This window comes from Glandiceps talaboti, chromosome 2, assembly GCF_964340395.1.
Source record: "Glandiceps talaboti chromosome 2, keGlaTala1.1, whole genome shotgun sequence".
NCBI classification, from domain to species: domain Eukaryota; kingdom Metazoa; phylum Hemichordata; class Enteropneusta; family Spengelidae; genus Glandiceps; species Glandiceps talaboti.
The window spans coordinates 17647137-17666763 of NC_135550.1; the positions used below are offsets into that span (position 1 = coordinate 17647137).

At 34.1% G+C, this 19627-nt stretch overlaps 1 protein-coding gene across 1 annotated transcript in view; it reads left to right on the top strand.

The window, feature by feature from the left end:
* LOC144450191 (protein dispatched homolog 1-like) overlaps positions 1 to 19627 on the top strand; it is a 58851-nt gene that overhangs the window by 20185 nt on the left and 19039 nt on the right. The window contains exon 2 of the mRNA XM_078140775.1: positions 634 to 757. Within this exon, the coding sequence (XP_077996901.1) occupies positions 634 to 757 (124 nt within the window). The remainder of the gene's footprint in view (positions 1 to 633; positions 758 to 19627) is intronic.

The window sequence follows — 19627 nt, forward strand, 5'->3', positions numbered from 1 at the left end:
GGACTACGCCCATAGCAACAGCCAAATGATCACACATATATTGCGAAGATAGCAACAGGGATTTATACACAATTGAATAAACATTCAAAAAATGTATTTAAATATGCCTAGCAGCAAGACCAAATGATCACGTATATTGCAAAGATAATATCAGGAATTCATACACAAGTGAACAAAAACATACACAAATGTATACAAATATATCTAACAACATGACCTCGCCCATAGCAACCAGCCAAATGGTAGCATATATTGTAAAGATAGCAACATGGTTGGATAGGCAACTGGATAGTCATTCACAGCAAATGAACACTTATCGGTGCATTGGACTATCATATGGATAAACATTTTTAAAAACTACAGTTGTGCTACAATGCCATTGGCAGTATTTTTTTATGATTTGCTATGTTATATTTCATGTATTTTATGTTGGTATTGAGATATTTAGGGCTAATTGTTTAACCATGTTTTATTTTAGGTATTCTATGATTTGCTATGTTATATTTCTTGAGTATTTTATGGTTTGCCATGTGTTATATTTCAGTTATTTTATGATTTGCTATGTTATATTTCATGTATTTTATGTTGGTATTGCGATATTTAGCATTAATTGTTTTCCATGTTTTATTTCAGGTATTCTATGTTGATATCAAGATATCCATGGATCATTATTCTCATCACCCCAGTGGTTGTGGTTGCAGCGTGTCTTGTTACCTTTATGCTATACGATCTACCGGATTTCTCTGACCCCATCGCGGTAAGTATGATGTCATCAACACAGTATGAGAGTATGCTTTTACACATCAGTCGTATCAATCTCAGCATATTCACAGTAGAAATGTGATAGCTACATCAAAGATATTTCAAAGTGTCCAAAATACAAGTATGTTAAAGGGAAATTATTTATACATTTACATGTAGATTCACTCTCTCCCTCGTCTCTCACTATCCTTCTGTCTGTCTCTCCTTTTCTTTATCTAGCTGTCTCTCACTGTCTATTTCTGACTATGTCTCTGTCTCTGTCTCGCTGTCTGTCAAAGTCTCTGTCTGTCTGTCTGTCTGTCTGTCTGTCTGTCTGTCTCTGTCTCTGTCTGTCTGTCTCTACATGTATCTCTGTCTCTCTCACTCTCACTCTGTTTCTCTCTCACACACACACTCTCTCTCTCTCTCTCTCTCTCTCTCTCTCTCTCTCTCTCTCTCTCTCAATTTCTTATTCACAAGATGAATTCTCTTGAAATGAACAATGGTACAAATAATGATGTCTGCAAGTGACAGAATCATTTAATTTTAACAAAAGTTGAAATAAAATCTGCAAAGTGAATATATATGGTAAACAAGATCTGTCAAGTCCTTCCATAAATGTGTTCTTTTCAACAGAGCTTGATCAATACATGTATAAATATAAATGTAGGTTTGGTTGATGGGTATATTGTAAGGAGAGAAATGATTACAATAAATGTCAGGTGGCATATTAAAAAGAATCAAGTCTCCGTCCAGTTGAAAGCTGTTTGTATGAGTCCATGCTACCCTACTGTGATTGGTGACATTGGTTATATTAAATCCCTAGCAGAACAACAACCCTTAGTCTCAACTCTATTGCATCAGCTCTTAATGCAGTGACACTTTGATTAAAATGAAGGTTGACGTTGCCTTTGATATGACACTGGTAATCCAGCCTTCGGTTTACTCAGAATTCGAAGGATGCAAACTAAATCTACTGTTCTTCAATCTGGTAGATTACACAAGTGAGTAATAGCGATTCCTCTGTTGTGCGATTGTAATCATCCTGTGATCAACATAATGTAAACATTGGAAGTCCCAAAACAGCACTGCAAGTTCATGTAATTCTTAATAAACTAGTTTTCAGAGACACCTCCCTACTGAAACCAATGTCCATTCAATAGCTTATCACTGTTGTATCAACATGGTACAACAATAGTTTTAGTTTGTGTCTATCTTAGAAAACCGAAGGCTCAATTATTTATACCAGGATAATATTTTGGTTTCTTTCATTTCTAGTCAACTTCCTTTTAGTATCTTAACCAGTCAATGCACTGGTCATTGCGGGTGAAGTTCATTGCAATTTCTAAAAAGAAGGGTAGTTTTTTTAGATAAATTTAAGTTAAAGTGCACATCTGTCTAAATTAAAAACAAAGTTTAACATTAATCCAAAGTCAATTTCTGTATTTAGAAATTGTAGGATTAACCAACTTGCATTCCATCTCAAGAGGAGTGAAACATTTCCAACTGCAAAAAGGTTAATTTGCTGGTTTGAATCGCCATTATCTAATTGATTTGTGTATAAGCACTGTGACATTTGTCACTGTAATACTACTACAGTTATTAATTCTTGTTCTTGTCATACTGCTAAAGGAGTACTGATTTGTAGTGTGGGTTAACTGCAAGACTATGGTTTACTCACTTTTACTCAAAGGAAGCAGGTTGGATAGAAAGGCAATCAAACATGTAATTGGAAATAGTTACGACAGGAAGTTGAATTTCCATGTAAAATGTGTGACACAATGTACTACTCAGTCCACAGACAGGGCCACTCATGTTCATTTCTTTGTATCTCACAAATCTGTCATGAATTTTTAGGACTTGATGTTAATGCAGTGAATTGGTCAGACCGTGAGTGGTACATTCAGGTTTTATGATGTATGAAAAAGTGTTAGATTGTAATTTTATACACATGGTTATTCCAATACTGTATGAAATTTTAATGCAAGAGAGGATATTGCGCAAACCGTTACTTAAATTTCCTGTTCTTTTGTCCAATGTGATGTATCAGTTACAACCATAAAACATATACCACTTTCATTGATATGGATAAATGAAAGTGATATCTACAAACAATGAAGAACAATCCGCAATACAGGAAACCCTAGTATCCTGTATAGAGAGAAATTTTAAATCTGAATACAAGAGCTTGCAATGTTTTTGCTTTTACTAAGGTTGGGCAACCCAACAGAAAGGGGTAAAAATAGCAGTGTTTCCCCCATAGAGTCTATGGTAATTTTGTTTGGGAACCCAGGTAAAAATGATATGGGAACCCCCTGTAGATTTTACCTACTCACCACCCTTCGCAAAAACACTGACATGATTCGATATCGTATATATATATATATATATATATAAAAAGGTATATGTAGATTGTTCATAATATAGAATTATATTACATTGCTCACAGAAAATCCAAATAAGATGAGGTCACATCTCATATGATATGGGGTAAATTCCAGAAAATTGACATGTGGTGATATTGAACCAAAAAGAAATATTGAATACAGAAATAAGTATGAGCCTGACTGTGTACTTATGATCTATTAACTAGTATCCTTGTCTGGAAATTAGACACCCTGTTATAGGTTTATACAGCTATTATGCTCATGCTTTTTACTTGTAGCTCCAAAAGGCACTCAAAAGAGGTAATACTGAATACATTGTCTTATTTGAGATTTCTAAAATTCTAGACAATTCTATACCATTGTCATGAGTCCTGTTTCTAGATTATAAAATTGGTGATTTGAATCGTGATCAAAGTCAAAGCCTCACTTTCAAATTTAAGTCAAGAGCCAATCAAGAGCCTTGCTTTCAGATGTTTAACAGCCCCACTCTCAATAAAGGTAAAAAGCCTTACTCCAAATTAAAAGTGTACCTTTCAAATCGAAGAAAAAATCTTTACTTTCAAATCTTTCAAAAGCATTACTATCAAATCAAAGTTAAAGAGATATTTTTTTTCTTCAAATCATTAAGCCAGATTTCATACTTTCAAATCAAAGTTGATATACATTCAAATCAAATCAAATCAAATCAAATCAAATCAAATCAAATGTCAAAATCATAAATTTCAAATCACAGTCAAAAGCCTTATTTCAAATCAAAGTTGATTGCCTTACTTCAAATAATAGTTACAAAAAGTCAAAGTAAACCTTACTTTATAAACCTTACTTTCAAATCAAATTTTAACTTTCAAATCAAAGTTGAAAGCTTTACTTTCAAATCAAATTCAAATGCTTTACTTTCAAATCAAATTCTAAATTTTAACTTTAAAATCAAAGTTTAAAGCTTTACTTTCAAATCAAATTCTTTGTAATTAAAGTTTAAAGCTTTATTTTCAAAACAAATTCAAAATTCTAACTTTCTAATTTAAAGTTTAAAGCTTTACTTTCAAATCAAATTCAAATTTCTAACTTTCTAATTCAAAGTTTAAAGCTTTACTTTCAAATCAAATTCAAATTTCTAACGTTCTAATTCAAAGTTTAAAGCTTTACTTTCAAATCAAATTCAAATTTCTAATGTTCTAATTCAAAGTTTAAAGCTTTACTTTCAAATCAAATTCAAAATTCTAACTTTCTAATTCAAAGTTTAAAGCTTTACTTTCAAATAGCAGTCAGAAGCTTTAATAAGACTTCTCATCTACATTTCTTGTTACTTGTAAGACCAGGAAGTGAAAAGCATTCCTTCACTGTTGATCTGTTGATATACAGTGACAGATGAGTGTTTGTTTTGTTTCTGAATAGGACATATGCAAGTGAACAAATGTGAACATGTGGCTAAAAGGGTAAAAGAGTTCAATATTATAGTGGAATGTTAATTGTTTTCTGGTTTGAAAATGTATTATTTCCCCTGTGGTTGTGTTATGGTGTACCATAGCCTGCTTTATTAGCATATAAAACATACAAAGATTGTTGCAGGTACACGTACACATGCATGGTTTCAATATTGCATTTTTTGTGTAAAGTGAGTAAGGCTGTTGTGAAACTAGTGCAGGATAAAACTGCCTGAAATACACATACCTGTACAAATTCACATTGGTGTAAAAAGATCCAAGAAAACAATGTGTATATTATAGCACATATGTCATTACAGCAGGAGTACCCCCCCCCCCCCCCCCCCCCCCCCCGTGTGTGTGATTGAGACGCAGTTGAGTGATAAGGTGTCTGTAGAACCTTTTTTAGCACAACTGAATTGAGGTTCGGTGTGCTAGAGGCATCAAGTTTTGTCTGTGTGTGTGTGTGTGTGTGTGTGTGTGTGTGTGTGTGTGTGTGTGTATTTGAACAACTTAAAGTGAGAAACCACTGGATTGATTGATTTCAAATTTGGAAGGGATATTGTTTATGGTATGTAGATGAAACATTGTTCAAAAGAAAGTGATCCAATCAGTTGTTATCAAGTTACATCCAAAAAGAGTGACTTTCTGTCAAAATAGGTTGTCTTGTACAATGGAGGTCTATGACATATGGTTATATAATGTTACATAATCACTTGGTTAAAGTCCATGGGATGTTCCATTATCCTGTACGGGTATTTTCATGCTTGAGGTGAGTTTCTCTCACTGCATGTGTACATGTTTGTCAGACATCGGATTTCAGTTGTGCACAATGCCATTGGCAGTATTTTTTATTTGGTCACTAGCTGAAAGTTTAGATTGCTATATGTATTATATTGTGTGACAACACATACATGTAGTTTACATTCTTGTAAACCTTGTGAACTACTGTTGCTACAAAACAGCATTGATGTGACACTGTCAGGTGGAATTTCTAAAAAATATAAAGATAAACACATTGGTTAGGAAATCATCCTTTATTTGGAATGAATGAAATTAATTTTCAGAAGAATATGATTTTATGAAAACAAATACCATAAAGTTACAGCCTGACTGTGTGTGTGTCTCTTTATGAATTGTATAAAGAAGTGAACAAGTGAATGTTACACCACACACATCAATGAATTTGTTCATCTATTCTTTAAGACAGTGCTGAACAATGTACACTCTGATTAATGCAATTTACAATTACATTTTCAAGAGAATTTCCAGTAATTTTCCCCTGCTACATCATCAGAGAATTGTTGATTGCAAGTCATCTTTCTTGATGTGTCTTCTCAAGAAAATTATTCTAAAGTCAGAGGTCTTATTCACATTTCACCGTCTTTTGATTACTGTTGTGGAAGGGTATATGTAATTACAGGCGCCAAGAAAGAGAGAGAGAAAGGAAGAGACACCTGAGGCAAAGTCAAGAATCTAGACTTGTATGGATTCGCTTGATTACAAGTTTTCTTACAGTTTATCACATCTACATGTAGATCTGATGACAAAACAAGGTATACTGTAGTTCTTATCACGACTACTGATGAACCAAAGAAATTATTCACAAGATGGTCAAATGCTTGTATTTCGTTTGCACTCAGGAATAAATGAAAATAAAGCCTTCTCTGCCAAGGAGAAAATGAAAATAGAGTCTTCTACTCTCAGGAGAAACTCAAGACTGTGTATTGACAGAACAAAACTCTATTATTTCAAATTGTAGGATTATTGTAATACCAGGAAGCAAAATTTGTACCTTGCCAATCTTGCCATCACCACCCCCCACCCCCCACCCCCAACCCACCCATCTAAATCTTGAATGAAGTTAAGCATGTTATGGACTGCAATATTAATAGTATGTTATGTATATCAATTTTTGAAAATTGACAAACTCTTCACCCACCTTGCCACCACCCCACCCTATCTAGATCTTGAATGAAGTTAAGTTATAGACTGCAATACTTATGTCAAGAAAATATAAATGAAAAAAATTGACAAAATGTTGATGATGTTCGTTCATGTTTCCTCATCCAACACTTGCCACTTGGTATTAAAGTACTTTGAAAATGTCGAGTGAAAAATAAAGATTGTAATGTTTCTTAAAAGTAACACAAGGTAAAAGTAGCTTTAAAACATCAAGTGAAGAAAAAATTAATAAAAAGATGATTTTAACATATCTTAAACTTTCTTAAAGTCACTCAGGTTGAGTTTACTGTTACAGGTTCTTTGTACTCAAGTGGGTTTCAAATATTAGTTAGATAAACAATTATTGAATGAGGGATTATAAAGTTAACATGCCCTTTATGGCATAATAATGGTTACTTCAACTATTTACTATATACATATACTATATTATGTAAGTCATCAAATCATTAGACATTAGGCCTAAACCCAGCTGTGAGTTCTGCCAATATCAAGTCATGGTGGAGCCTAGAATACTGGCGATTGGGGATTTGGAATTTTGTTTTTCCTTCTTGCCTAGCCAGATGCCATTGATTCTCTCCTTTAGTGAAGTTAGCGACCTGAAACCAGGCAAAAGTATTGAATATGCACACAACATTATCAGAACCCTATCCCCCATATACACATACTGGTAAATAGTGTATCAATCTTAGGCGAGAAGGGCAAACACAATGTTAGTGGAACCATATCCCTCCTATATATACACATAAACAGAGCATCGATCTTAGGTGAGAAGGGAAAAAAAAATTCAAATCCCCATCGCCTGGATTCTAGGCTAGTCACGTTGACGTATGTTTTAATATTAAAGTAGAATACAGCAAAAAGACTTTAGTACGCAGCCAAAGTGACCCTTAAATAAAACCTGTACACTCAGCTTACGCCCATTAAAGTAACACTTTATACATAGTGAAAAACACTTTGAAAATATGAAGTGAGGAAAAATTAATAAAATGATGAGAGTTTTCAGGTTTCTTTCAAAATAAAGGGAATATATAAATAATATGTCACAGTAATTTGGGTTAAGGAAAACTCCCTGCTGTCTGACGCATGCAACTAAAGTACTGCTGTAATAGCTAAGATTGATTCCTGCAGTGGTACATTTGTCAAATAGGAAATGAAAAAACAGCCAGTGGCATTTCATTATTTCATTAGAATAGAAACGATATTTGAAGCACTAACACCAAAGCTGGCAATTTGATAAAAATATGATTTACTACCGTATAATTTCATTCCTAATTCATTTATTTAGTTGGATTATCAATTTTTCTATCTTTTGAATAATCATCTATGAGGTGAACTGTGCAGTATGTTTGGGATATCTTGTTAAAAGTATAATTGATATTTAGTTTAGTTGACACATCATCTATGCTCTCACAATTCAGTGGCATTTCTTGGTTTATTTTAAATATAACGAGACAACATTATCTGTTAGAATATTTGTAATGTATTTTTTCTCTGGCCGAAACATAGAATGCCCAAATACCAAAATACATAGCTTGTATTGAGAACAGCATTTATCATGTACAGTGTATGTATTGATTGCTACACTGGAAATTTATGGATGTTAAACCTGTCTTAGTTTATAGGAGGTTTGTCAGTTTCACTGTATCATGTAGTTCAGATTCAACATTATACACCACCAATGTACCATGATGTCATTTTCACACACCGATCTAAAAGGTCTGACGATACTGTTCTATCAACCAGATTTGTCTTGGTTTAAAATGAAACCCATAGTCATAAACCAAAAATCACAGACAAGCCATCTAATTTATGGAGTTTTAATATTGCCATAGGAACCCCTCTTAGACATAAGAAAATGATATAATTGGCATACTGCTTTTACAGTTATTAAATTTTATGACTTAGGAAAGATTCATCTTTCTATTCAGATAAATTTGATTGCATATCATAAACCATTTTGATTTGTAGGCATGATTCAGTAAAGCGGGAAAAATTATTATTTCATATGTACATTATAAATTGATTCAAGTTTTATAGAAATAACTATATTAAAATATGTCACAAGGAGGGAGGGATAGAGAGAGAGAGAGAGAGAGAGAGAGAGAGAGAGAGAGAGAGAGAGAGAGAGAGAGAGAGAGAGAGAGAGAGAGAGAGAGAGAGAGAGAGAGAGAGAGAGAGAGAGAGAGAGAGAGAGAGAGAGAGAGAGAGAGAGAAAGGAATGGGGGGGGGGGTGCAATAAAATAGCTAGAGGTAACTCCATCTTCATATGACACCAGGATTGGGTTACACCATAGCTTTGGTTTTCAATTTATCTTCATACTTGAATTACAAAATATCTATGTATCATAAGAAAATTGTATATTTACATATTGATTATAGAATTACAATTTTACTCTATACTGTATATTTGTAATTGTTATTAGAGGATATAAAAATGCATTCTGACTGTCTTTTTAATAACGAATTACTTTTGTATTGAGTTTAGAGTAAAATGTATTGACACTGGGCATACTGTTTACTCTGTCAATATAGATATGTTACACAGCTGTTGAAATTGATATTCTGTTAACCAATGCAACCTATACAGGCTGTGTTAATGTTCACTCCACAACACTGGTCGGTCAAGCGTATCACCTTCATTTGGGTTTGAGCATTTGAAAGCAAAGAGCTATTTACTTATTTTGATGTGACAAAAAACATGCCGTTTAAAATATTACCAAAAAAACTTAGGTAAAGTTAAAATGTATGTATTAAAAACAGGTACATGTATGTAAAAGTGGCAACATTACCCTCAGTCTGTGAGATAAATATAACATAGTATGATGGAATAATTTCATTGCAATTTTACAAACAAGTATATACTGTATAATTTTTATTATTATGCTCTTTGATCTTGACCTTTGCCTTCAAGGTCAATTAGCAAATTTCTATAAATAGATTTCAGACACAATGAACAGCAAGTTAGTGGTTGTCAGCCAATTATAGGACCAGATTTACATAAGGTACCAATGAACAGCAAGTTAGCATGTAGTGTTTGGTTGCCAGCCAAATGTAGGACCAGATTTACATAAGGTACCAATGAACACCAAGTTAGCATGTAGTGTTTGGTTGCCAGCCAATTAGAGGACCTGATTTACATAAGGTACCAATGAACAGCAAGTTAGCATGTAGTGTTTGGTTGCCAGCCAAATGTAGGACCAGATTTACATAAGGTACCAATGAACAGTCAGTTAGCATGTAGTGTTTGGTTGCCAGCCAAATGTAGGACCAGATTTACATAAGGTACCAATGAACAGCAAGTTAGCATGTAGTGTTTGGTTGCTAGCCAATTATAGGACCAGATTTACATAAGGTACAATGAACAACAAGTTAGCATGTACATGTAGTGTTTGGTTGCCAGCCAATTGTAGGACCAGATTTACATAAGGTACCAATGAACACCAGGTTAGCATGTAGTGTTTGGTTGCCAGCCAAATATAGGACCAGATTTACATACAAATGTAAGGTACCAATGAACAGCAAGTTAGCATGTAGTGTTTGGTTGCCAGCCAATTATAACCAGATTTACATAAGGTACCAATGAACAGCAAGTTAGCATGTAGTGTTTGGTTGCCAGCCAATTATAGGACCAGATTTACATAAGGTACCAATGAACAGCATGTTAATGGTGATTGCATATGTCTTCAAAACATGGCAGACTTGTTTTAATTTAAACTGTTTATTTAAAAATGGCAAGATTTATTTTTCCTTCAAATTAAAAAGATTTGGTGGAAAGAAATGTGTGATTACGTTGACATTACATCAAGGACACTTTTCAATATGATTAAACATCAACCAGGCTTGTATTTCTCATATTGTCATTTGTCTAACAAACAAATTAAAATATTTTCATGACCAGTGAACTGGAAAATGACTAGGATACTAATAGTTTGATTTACATACATTCATGATAGGTATGTCATTTAAAACCAGTCGAGGTATTCAATGTTTTGACTGTCTGTGAAATGGTGTGAACCTAATGTGTATAATAGTCAGATATATTTCTCTGTGACCGCGACTGTGTGTCTTATTGGATAAAACATGAAGCATTATAATAACCTTTGATGAAGAATTCAGAACAGAAAGTGTGTTGAGTGTGGATAGTCACTTGTATTTTTCATGGTGAATTATGGACAGTATGGAAAATGTATAGTACCTAAAGCACAATGTTTAGTGGCAAACAGCCACCAAAATCATTCCTTCCATCATCTACTTTCTATAGTAGTAGTAGTAGTAGTAGTAGTAGTAGTAGTAGTAGTAGTTGTAGTGGTAGTAGTAGTAGTAGTAGTAGTAGTAGTAGTAGTAGTAGTAGTAGCAGTAGTTGTAGTAGTAGTAGTAGTAGTAGTAGTAGTGGTAGTAGTTTACTTATTATTCAATTTATTATACAAAATATAACAGTAGTACAGGGTTGAGAGAACAAAAAATACATGTACAAGTATAAACTGGCAAAAAAAACCCATCTTAAACATACAATAGATCTTCATTAATTTTATAATATAAAATGTCTTCTCTATGAATTTTGCAAGTGGTCTTACTGATTCGGAGAAAAGGTAACTTAGTTTTTCTTCCTGTGTCATGGCGTGCAGATTATTAAGAGTAGAGCTCAGATATTGTTCCCTGAAATAATGGTATTGAACACATTCAAAAAAAAAAAAAAATTCATCTTCTACAACATCTATATCACAAAATCTACAAGTCCTCTCATTTACAGACTCGTACCAAGGACACCTTGTTTCTTTATGTATCATGTTTAACATAGCAATGAACTCAATTTGAAGAAAAAAAATGAAAAAATGACTGAACAATCTAGTTGAATATGTGTGTAAATCTATATGTAAAATCTATGTGTATCCAGAATGTAAGAAGTGTAACAGTTGTATTCTGACATAACGACTCAAACTGCTTTCATGATATGTGAAACATTGATATTCAAACAGGTGGTTGACACTGATCATGAATTCTACTACACTAATTGGGACAGCTTGTGTTTGTCAATGTTCAGGAAGCGTATGATTAATACTGCAAATCAGGTACAGCTTATAGTGCTTGAATACCAACTATAATCACGGTGACTGAAATGCTATAACTTGAGCTGCACTGAACATATTGCTATTTTGTCGATGAATCATTATACATGTTTTGTAACCAAAATATCTGGCGTAAACATTCCATACTATAATAATATATTTTGTTTGGAAATCCCAGTAAAATGGTTGGGAATTAAAGTCAATCAAAATTTCATCTTATAAATCAAAGTTTTATCCTATAAATTTTGAAGGGAATCTCAGTGAAATGGTTGGGTATCAAAGTCAGGTAAATTTTGAAGGGAATCTCAGTGAAATGGTTGGGTATCAAAGTCAGGTAAATTTTGAAGGGAAACTCAGTGAAATGGTTGGGTATCAAAGTCAGGTAAATTTTGAAGGGAAACTCAGTGAAATGGTTGAGGATCAGAGAGGTAAATTTTGAAGGGAAACTCAGTGAAATGGTTGGGTATCAAAGTCAGGTAAATTTTGAAGGGAATCTCAGTGAAATGGTTGGGTATCAAAGTCAGGTAAATTTTGAAGGGAAACTCAGTGAAATGATTGGGTATCAAAGTCAGATAAATTTTGAAGGGAATCTCAGTGAAAGTTGGGAATCAAAGTCAGGTAAATTTTGAAGGGAAACTCAGTGAAATGATTGGGTATCAAAGTCAGATAAATTTTGAAGGGAATCTCAGTGAAAGTTGGGAATCAAAGTCAGGTAAATTTTGAAGGGAATCTCAGTGAAATGGTTGCTGGTTATTGAAGTTGGTTCAATTTTGAAAATAAATCAGGAAACCACTGTAAGTGTTTATAACTTGTAGATAGGGAATTGTCATTAGACATTTGATAGTGTTAACCAATGATTGAATGTATTTAAACCTTCAAAACTTTATCTGGGTTCATTACACTTACAAGTTACTGACTTGCATGTAAACTGTTATCGTATTCAGTACTCTCATTTTACATTGTAAGTGTTAACAAACAGGGCTCAGACCACCTACGGTATGTATGAATCCTAAAAGCACTGGTAACCAGGTCTTCAAAGTAATGGATTGAGTCTGGCAATGACGCAAGATGATTTACTAAATTTGTTGAAATGACAGCTTTGTGAAAGATTGAAAGTTTACCCTATAAATAAAAGATAAAATGAGAATCACAGAGTGAAAAATAGTGGCCTTCCACTGCAAGCTACATAAAAGTGTTTAAGCATGGTTGATTTCTGTCTCAGATAAATGAAGTAGTGGTACAAATGTATAGTCTGCAAAGTGTGGCTCTCACGATGCATAGCTCATATATCTTTGGTGAAATATCAGGAAAACACATCACACGCTTGGAAGAACCTGAATTGACTGAATCTTTCTTTTAGTCTTTCTCTCTTTCCATGGAAACACAATCGCTGTGCAGTCTTCTGTGAAAATCTTTGCATTTTGCTGCTAGGTCTTGCAAGCGTCTGTAATTTCCTATGGCATGGTTTACAATGGTTTTGACATCATTTTCTATTGAAGTCAATGAACTGCAAAATGAAACATAAATCTAACGACATATGGGTCAGAAAGAAGGCATGGTTGAACTCTTGCCATTCATTATTTTCACTACTACTATATCTTAAAATTGTGGTTTAGACAGTGTTTGTTCAGGGAAATTTACTGTAGATGTGCAGGCGTTGTATAAAATATGTTTCATGTTGAAGAAAAGAGCAAAAAAAAAAGAAATTGAAAAACTATGGTGATGGTGAATTTGAGGTTGAAGGAGCCTACAATAACTAAGTTAGTATTCTATTAAACACACTTGAACTGGTCATTCAAATAATGGAGACAATTGTGCTTGACAACTAAAACCACACCCATAGCAACAGTGAAATGATAGTGTATTGCAAAAATAAATAAAAACAATGACAGGTAGTTAAAATTAAACATTCTTAAAATAGACATGTAATATGCTTGTCACCAAAGACAACACCCATAGCAACAATGAAATAATGGAGTATTGTAAAAATAGTAAGGATGGGTAGGCAAGTGAATAATAATTCCAAAAATAAACACATCCATTCCTAGCAACCATGCCCTTACCCATTGCAACATTATTAAACTGTTATTGTCTTATGCTGAGATCACAATAGTGAGGGGTAGTCAAGTGAGTGAGCATGTAAATTGCTACAGAACCACTGCCACTCCATTATTATACAATAGTTTTCAGCTACCAATGATAGCATATCACCTTCTGATTCACGTTTTATTTTATATCAAAGTAGTCAGCTGTTCTTTTCAAAACTAAAACTCATAACGGTATGAAAGAAAGAGAATCAAAATTCTGATTTATAATTACAGTCATTTATTACTCATTGATTTCATGCTGGGAGGAAAGAGGTACACAATACCCAGGTTGAGTCCTCCAATTTTATTAATGTTCATGTAAAGTTTTCACGATGTAATTAAATTTTAGTGCTTCCCATTAGATGAATATTATGAGGGTGTAGGTTAAATAGAGAGTCTGTCTTGATAAAGGGATGAATGACAAAATGCAGTCAATGTGTCTAGTCTAGCTTTTATCTATTTTCAACACTTACTTGTGTGAACACTATCTATTTAAAATTATCTATTTAATTTTTTTTTTTTTTTTTTTTTTTTTTTTTTTGCACTGGGAGTTGCTCCCAGCATTTTTCTTTTTATGCAAATGAATATACACATAAACACAACCCACACTTTCTACAGAAATCCATTCAGGTTTGTGACAATCGATGTTGCACGGCCCATATCATGTTGCTGTGGAACTGTAGAGGCTTTCCCAGTCAGTCCACAGATCCATCAACATTGTACCTGTGGGCTGTGTGTTACTCTATGAGTAATTGTCCTTGACTGTTTGAATCATTACTCCAGGAGTCTCTTCCAGATTCCCACTTGTCTTGTGCATGACCACAGTCCCCCTATAGAGGGAGTGACACATGACTGAGTGATACACCCCCCCCCCCCCCACCCCCTTCCATTGAGTCTATAGAACATTCACTCACCCTGGGTTTAGATCGTCACAGAAAAATCCCCTGGATACAGTGGGATTCAGACCCATGACTTGGCTAATCCTGAGCTCTAACCGCTATGCTACAGGGAGCTACTATGATGTAACGTGTTGGACTGCAGCAGTTGAGTACATTTTTAGCACAACAAGGTTGAGTAGTCAAACATTGAGGTATAACCACAAATGTGCATAGCCACCATGGACATACCCATAGCAACCTTGATAATATGAAACTTACCAAGACAGAATGTCCTACCAATCAAATGCTGAGAAATTGAAACTTCCATTGCCTATATTGCACCATTTGTACTACAGTGCCATTGGCACTATTTCTTAAGGTCCTACCATCATTGGAAACTGAGGATATATACAATGTAGAATTGTGTGCTATTGCTATAACCTTATCACAAGACAATATCTTTCCAATATCTGAGTGTAATCTTCCTTTATCATTTTCCATGTGTTTCAGTTTTTGTACTTTCTTCATGTTTGAGTTCTTGCCTAAATGTGTTATCAGAACACACACACCTGAGGCCTGTAAAACTGTGTGTGATTGATGAAATTTTAACAGTTACCATACATGCAATTTCGATGCATGCTGCATTGCCGTTGTGCTACTTTTTGTGATAAAGGCTCTTGTAAATCATTCAATGTAAATCTGTCAAATATTTTTTTTTTTGTCATTGACAATACTTGAAGAAAAAATGATTGTGTATGTAAATACTTTTGACAATTGGTCACTCAACTTCAAAATGTGTTTTGAATAAACCAGTTCAACATAACACAGCTAGCCTAGAATCGATGCTGTTCTTTGCAACATATACTAAAAATGGTTAAAACATCTTACAGGTGGCGTTAAAATTACTTGTTCTATCTCTGACAATATAAGTGCTTAAGATCAGAAATTGAAAATTTTGCAATGAGCAAGAACTTGACGTTTAATAGTTGAAGATATACATGTGCAACAAATTAGGTTTTATACTGCACCTCTCCCTCCCCCTCCCCCTCCCCATCCCCCCTGTCCCTTGCAGTTAACACAGTTGTCTAAAGTTGAACATTTTCATCAGTATACTGTATAACTGCACAGCACTTATTTGCTACTGCTGTAACAGCTGATCAAGTAATAATGCTCAGAGCCAATACAAGTCTAGAGTAAACTTCAAATTGGCAGAAGTATACTGTGGGCAAAAGACATGACTACAATTTTTAATTGAAACCACTTCACAACATGTACACACACTTACTTTTTCTGTTTTTTTTTTTTTTTTTTTTTTTTTTACCTGACAACCTACATTTGTAGGGTATATGTTTTATTACAATTATATTAAAATATCATAGAAATAAAGTGGGTCACCCTTTGCACAAAGCTAGAATCAGCATTAACGTATATCGGTAGTTGTACATTTTGACTGATAGTAATACCATATCGACAATGCACTAAGTCTGAGACACCTTGCAAATGCTTTTGTAACTGTAACATCAAGATCCGTTATAATAGGATTATTGTTGTTATCAACAGAAGGAATTCATCCCAGGATAACATCCTGTACACTATGTGTAAATATGTGGAGTATACAGCCATGCCCTTGTGCTGTTTTAGGTCGTGGCAACCATCCATGTTATTCTACTATATATCTCTGCACCTAACAACTGATAACTGAGGGGAGGGGGTGATGACTGTCAACTTGTCTCAAGTACCATGAACTAATTCCCTCCATCCAATAACTGATGACTGTCAAGTACCTTGAACTATTTCCCTTCGCCCAACAACCAATATTATAGGTAAGGGAAGGGGGTGAGGAGAATGGATGGTACATCTGTCAAGTATTTTGAACTATTTCCCTTCGCCCAACAACCCGATAACTGAGGGGAGGGGGTGATGACTGTCAACTTGTCTCAAGTACCATGAACTATTTCCGTCCATCCAACAACCCAATAACTGAGGAGAGGGGTGAGGACTGTCAAGTACCTTGAACTATTTTTGTTAAATTTGATAAAGAGATTTTTTTGATAAATAGAGTTTTGAAATTGATATGATAGATAGATATTAGAGTTTTGAAATTGATATGATAGATATATGTATAGCTAGAAAACTAAAACAGAAAATAACTAGTGACTAAAAATGCATCCTTGTACGTGAACTCAAGTACCAGTAATTACCAAAAATTAGTCTTTGAGAACCAGGTGATGATTGCAAAATGCTAAATTTTCTAGTGGCGGAAATATGCAGGTTTACAGCATATGAAGTTCACATCATGTCAATGACAGTTTGTCAAAATTGGTGTCAAAATGTGACAGTTACTAACTATTACTGTTACATACTTCAACATATTTTGGCCAGTCTCTACCACCTTAGAAAGGGGGGGGGGGGGGGGGGGGCAGGAAAATATAAATCTGACAAGCCTTCAGGGGGAAAAATATGAGGCCTTACTTAATAGCCAGGCATTGTTGTTTTTTATCGAAATTACTTCTCGTAAAATACTTCAAAGCAATTAAACATTTGATGTCACAGATGTGAGATTTATTACAGCTAATACTATAACATGTACCATTATTCCACATAAATCTATCCTATAAAATAATTACCTCTATATCTTCTATTAACACTGTAGTGTCAGAAAAATTACATTTATTAAAGTATATGATTTGTAAAAACAAACTTGTCTTAGTGATAATATGTCACAAAAATAATTGCGTTTTTTGTGTGTGAATTCATTCTACAGATGTCAGTCATCGTGAAAAAGGGACTATTGAAATTGATATGATAGATATTATTACAGTTTTTGAAAATGATATTATTGATGTTACATGACAGTTTGAGAACTGAAAGTAATTATTCAAGCTTTGTACACAATAGCTATTAATGAGATATATATTAATTTCTATTCAATTTTATTGTATTGATTGCATTACAAAGATAAAGGCTTTTACCTAGCACTTACTTGCAATCACAGGTTGAATGTACAACATGTCTTTTGAAGTCATTTCATCAATGTTTTTTTTAACAGTGTAATAAACACAAACACGGTGTAATACAATGTACATGTATCTATATGAATGCCACAAACACAATGTAATACAATGCACATGTATCTATATGAATGCCACAAACACAATGTAATACAATGTACATGTATCTATATGAATGCCACAAACACGGTGTAATACAATGCACATGTATCTTTATGAATGCCACAAACACGGTGTAATACGGTACAATGTACAATGTATCTATATGAATGCCACAAACACGGTGTAATACAATGTACATGTATCTATATGAATGCCACAAACACGGTGTAATACAATGTACATGTATCTATATGAATGCCACAAACACAATGTAATACAATGTACATGTATCTATATGAATGCCACAAACACAATGTAATACAATGTACATGTATCTATATGAATGCCTCAAACACGGTGTAATACAATGTACATGTATCTATATGAATGCCACAAACACGGTGTAATACAATGTACAATGTATCTATATGAATGCCACAAACACGGTGTAATACAATGTACATGTATCTATATGAATGCCACAAACACCATAGCTGCCATTGGAATGTGTTTTACAAACTGTTTTTCTTAGTGACATACTTATAATGTCAGACAAATTCAATCTGTAGCTGTATTATAACACAATATGGTAAAATAAATCTAATCAAACTGATTTTTGGGGTGCACGCTAAAAATCAGAGCCTGCCAATGTGATCGTGATTTCATCCTGTTACTGTACTACTTGTGGATGAAATCAACCTGTGATTAACATGCACAATGTCTAATTATTGGTATTTTAAGAAATTTCAGTGAATACATTTTTGGTTGTCTGATCAAGAAATCATACTCCAGTTTAATACGGTTTGTCCAAATTGGTCCTAAAAAAGTTTTAAATGGTTGATGTTTCATATGCTATAGCCTGCTATTCTCACTTGTCAGTAACTGCAAGATGCACGAAGTGTGCCTTTAATAGCAGGGTGACGGAAGTCATGTATGTCACCCCCATCTCAGTTTACGTCGCCACTTCATGGTGAACAAATTATAACCTGCAGTTTTATATCAGCTTTCAAAAAAAGCCAGGAATCTGAGCTAGATTTGTGTGTGTTGTCATATGAATGGTTATGAGACAATACATGACTTGTACACTATACAACTGTAACGTATTGGATCAGAGAGTTTGACAATTAGCATCCACACACTTCTTATCTATGTGTTGTTCTAAATCCTCTGACCAGTCATACATTTGTACACATTTATGAAATGAGCACAGTAGTTGCAGTTTCTCAAGGCACTGAATATCATGATAAGAGAGGTGCCATTACAGTTTGAGTCATTTGTTAATTTACCACATACATGTACATGTAGTGAGAACAGTTTCCAAGATAGATTAACAGATCAAACGCGCATCACCATGGGATACTGTAAAGAAAAACAAACTCTCTTCTTGGGAGATGCCGAATATAAACTATACACAGTTGATATAAGATGAAAAGCCAGGCACCCCCTACAGTAAAAGCAAATCACATGGAAAGGTAAATTCAAAGTCCAGCCCCCCAACAGTATTAACCAAATCGCAAAGTGTAATTTACTTGAGTCAGCGACACTGATGTTATCCACAGGTACAAACTATACACAGATGATTAATGATAGCCTACAGAGTAAAATGAAAAGATGGACTATTGAGAAAATGAACGTCACGCAGATTGTAGAAATTTGCACACTCGGCTGTGTGAATGAGATTGATGAAAAGGTCAGTGCAATCATAACACAATAATGTTCATCGTGTAACATTCATATACCTCCCACTAGACAGAAATGAGACTCAATTCAAAGTTATACTTGTACACCAAATTTCTCAACCAGGAGTGAATGATTATCCAAAGTTCATAAATATAAATATGATCATTAACATTGATATGTAGCTCTAAACTGAGACTGTTGGGGTGGCTGGTGACTTCAAAAGTTTTGTACCTAAAGGCTTTTTCAATTTAGAGACATTACGACCTTCAAATTAAATTATCACATG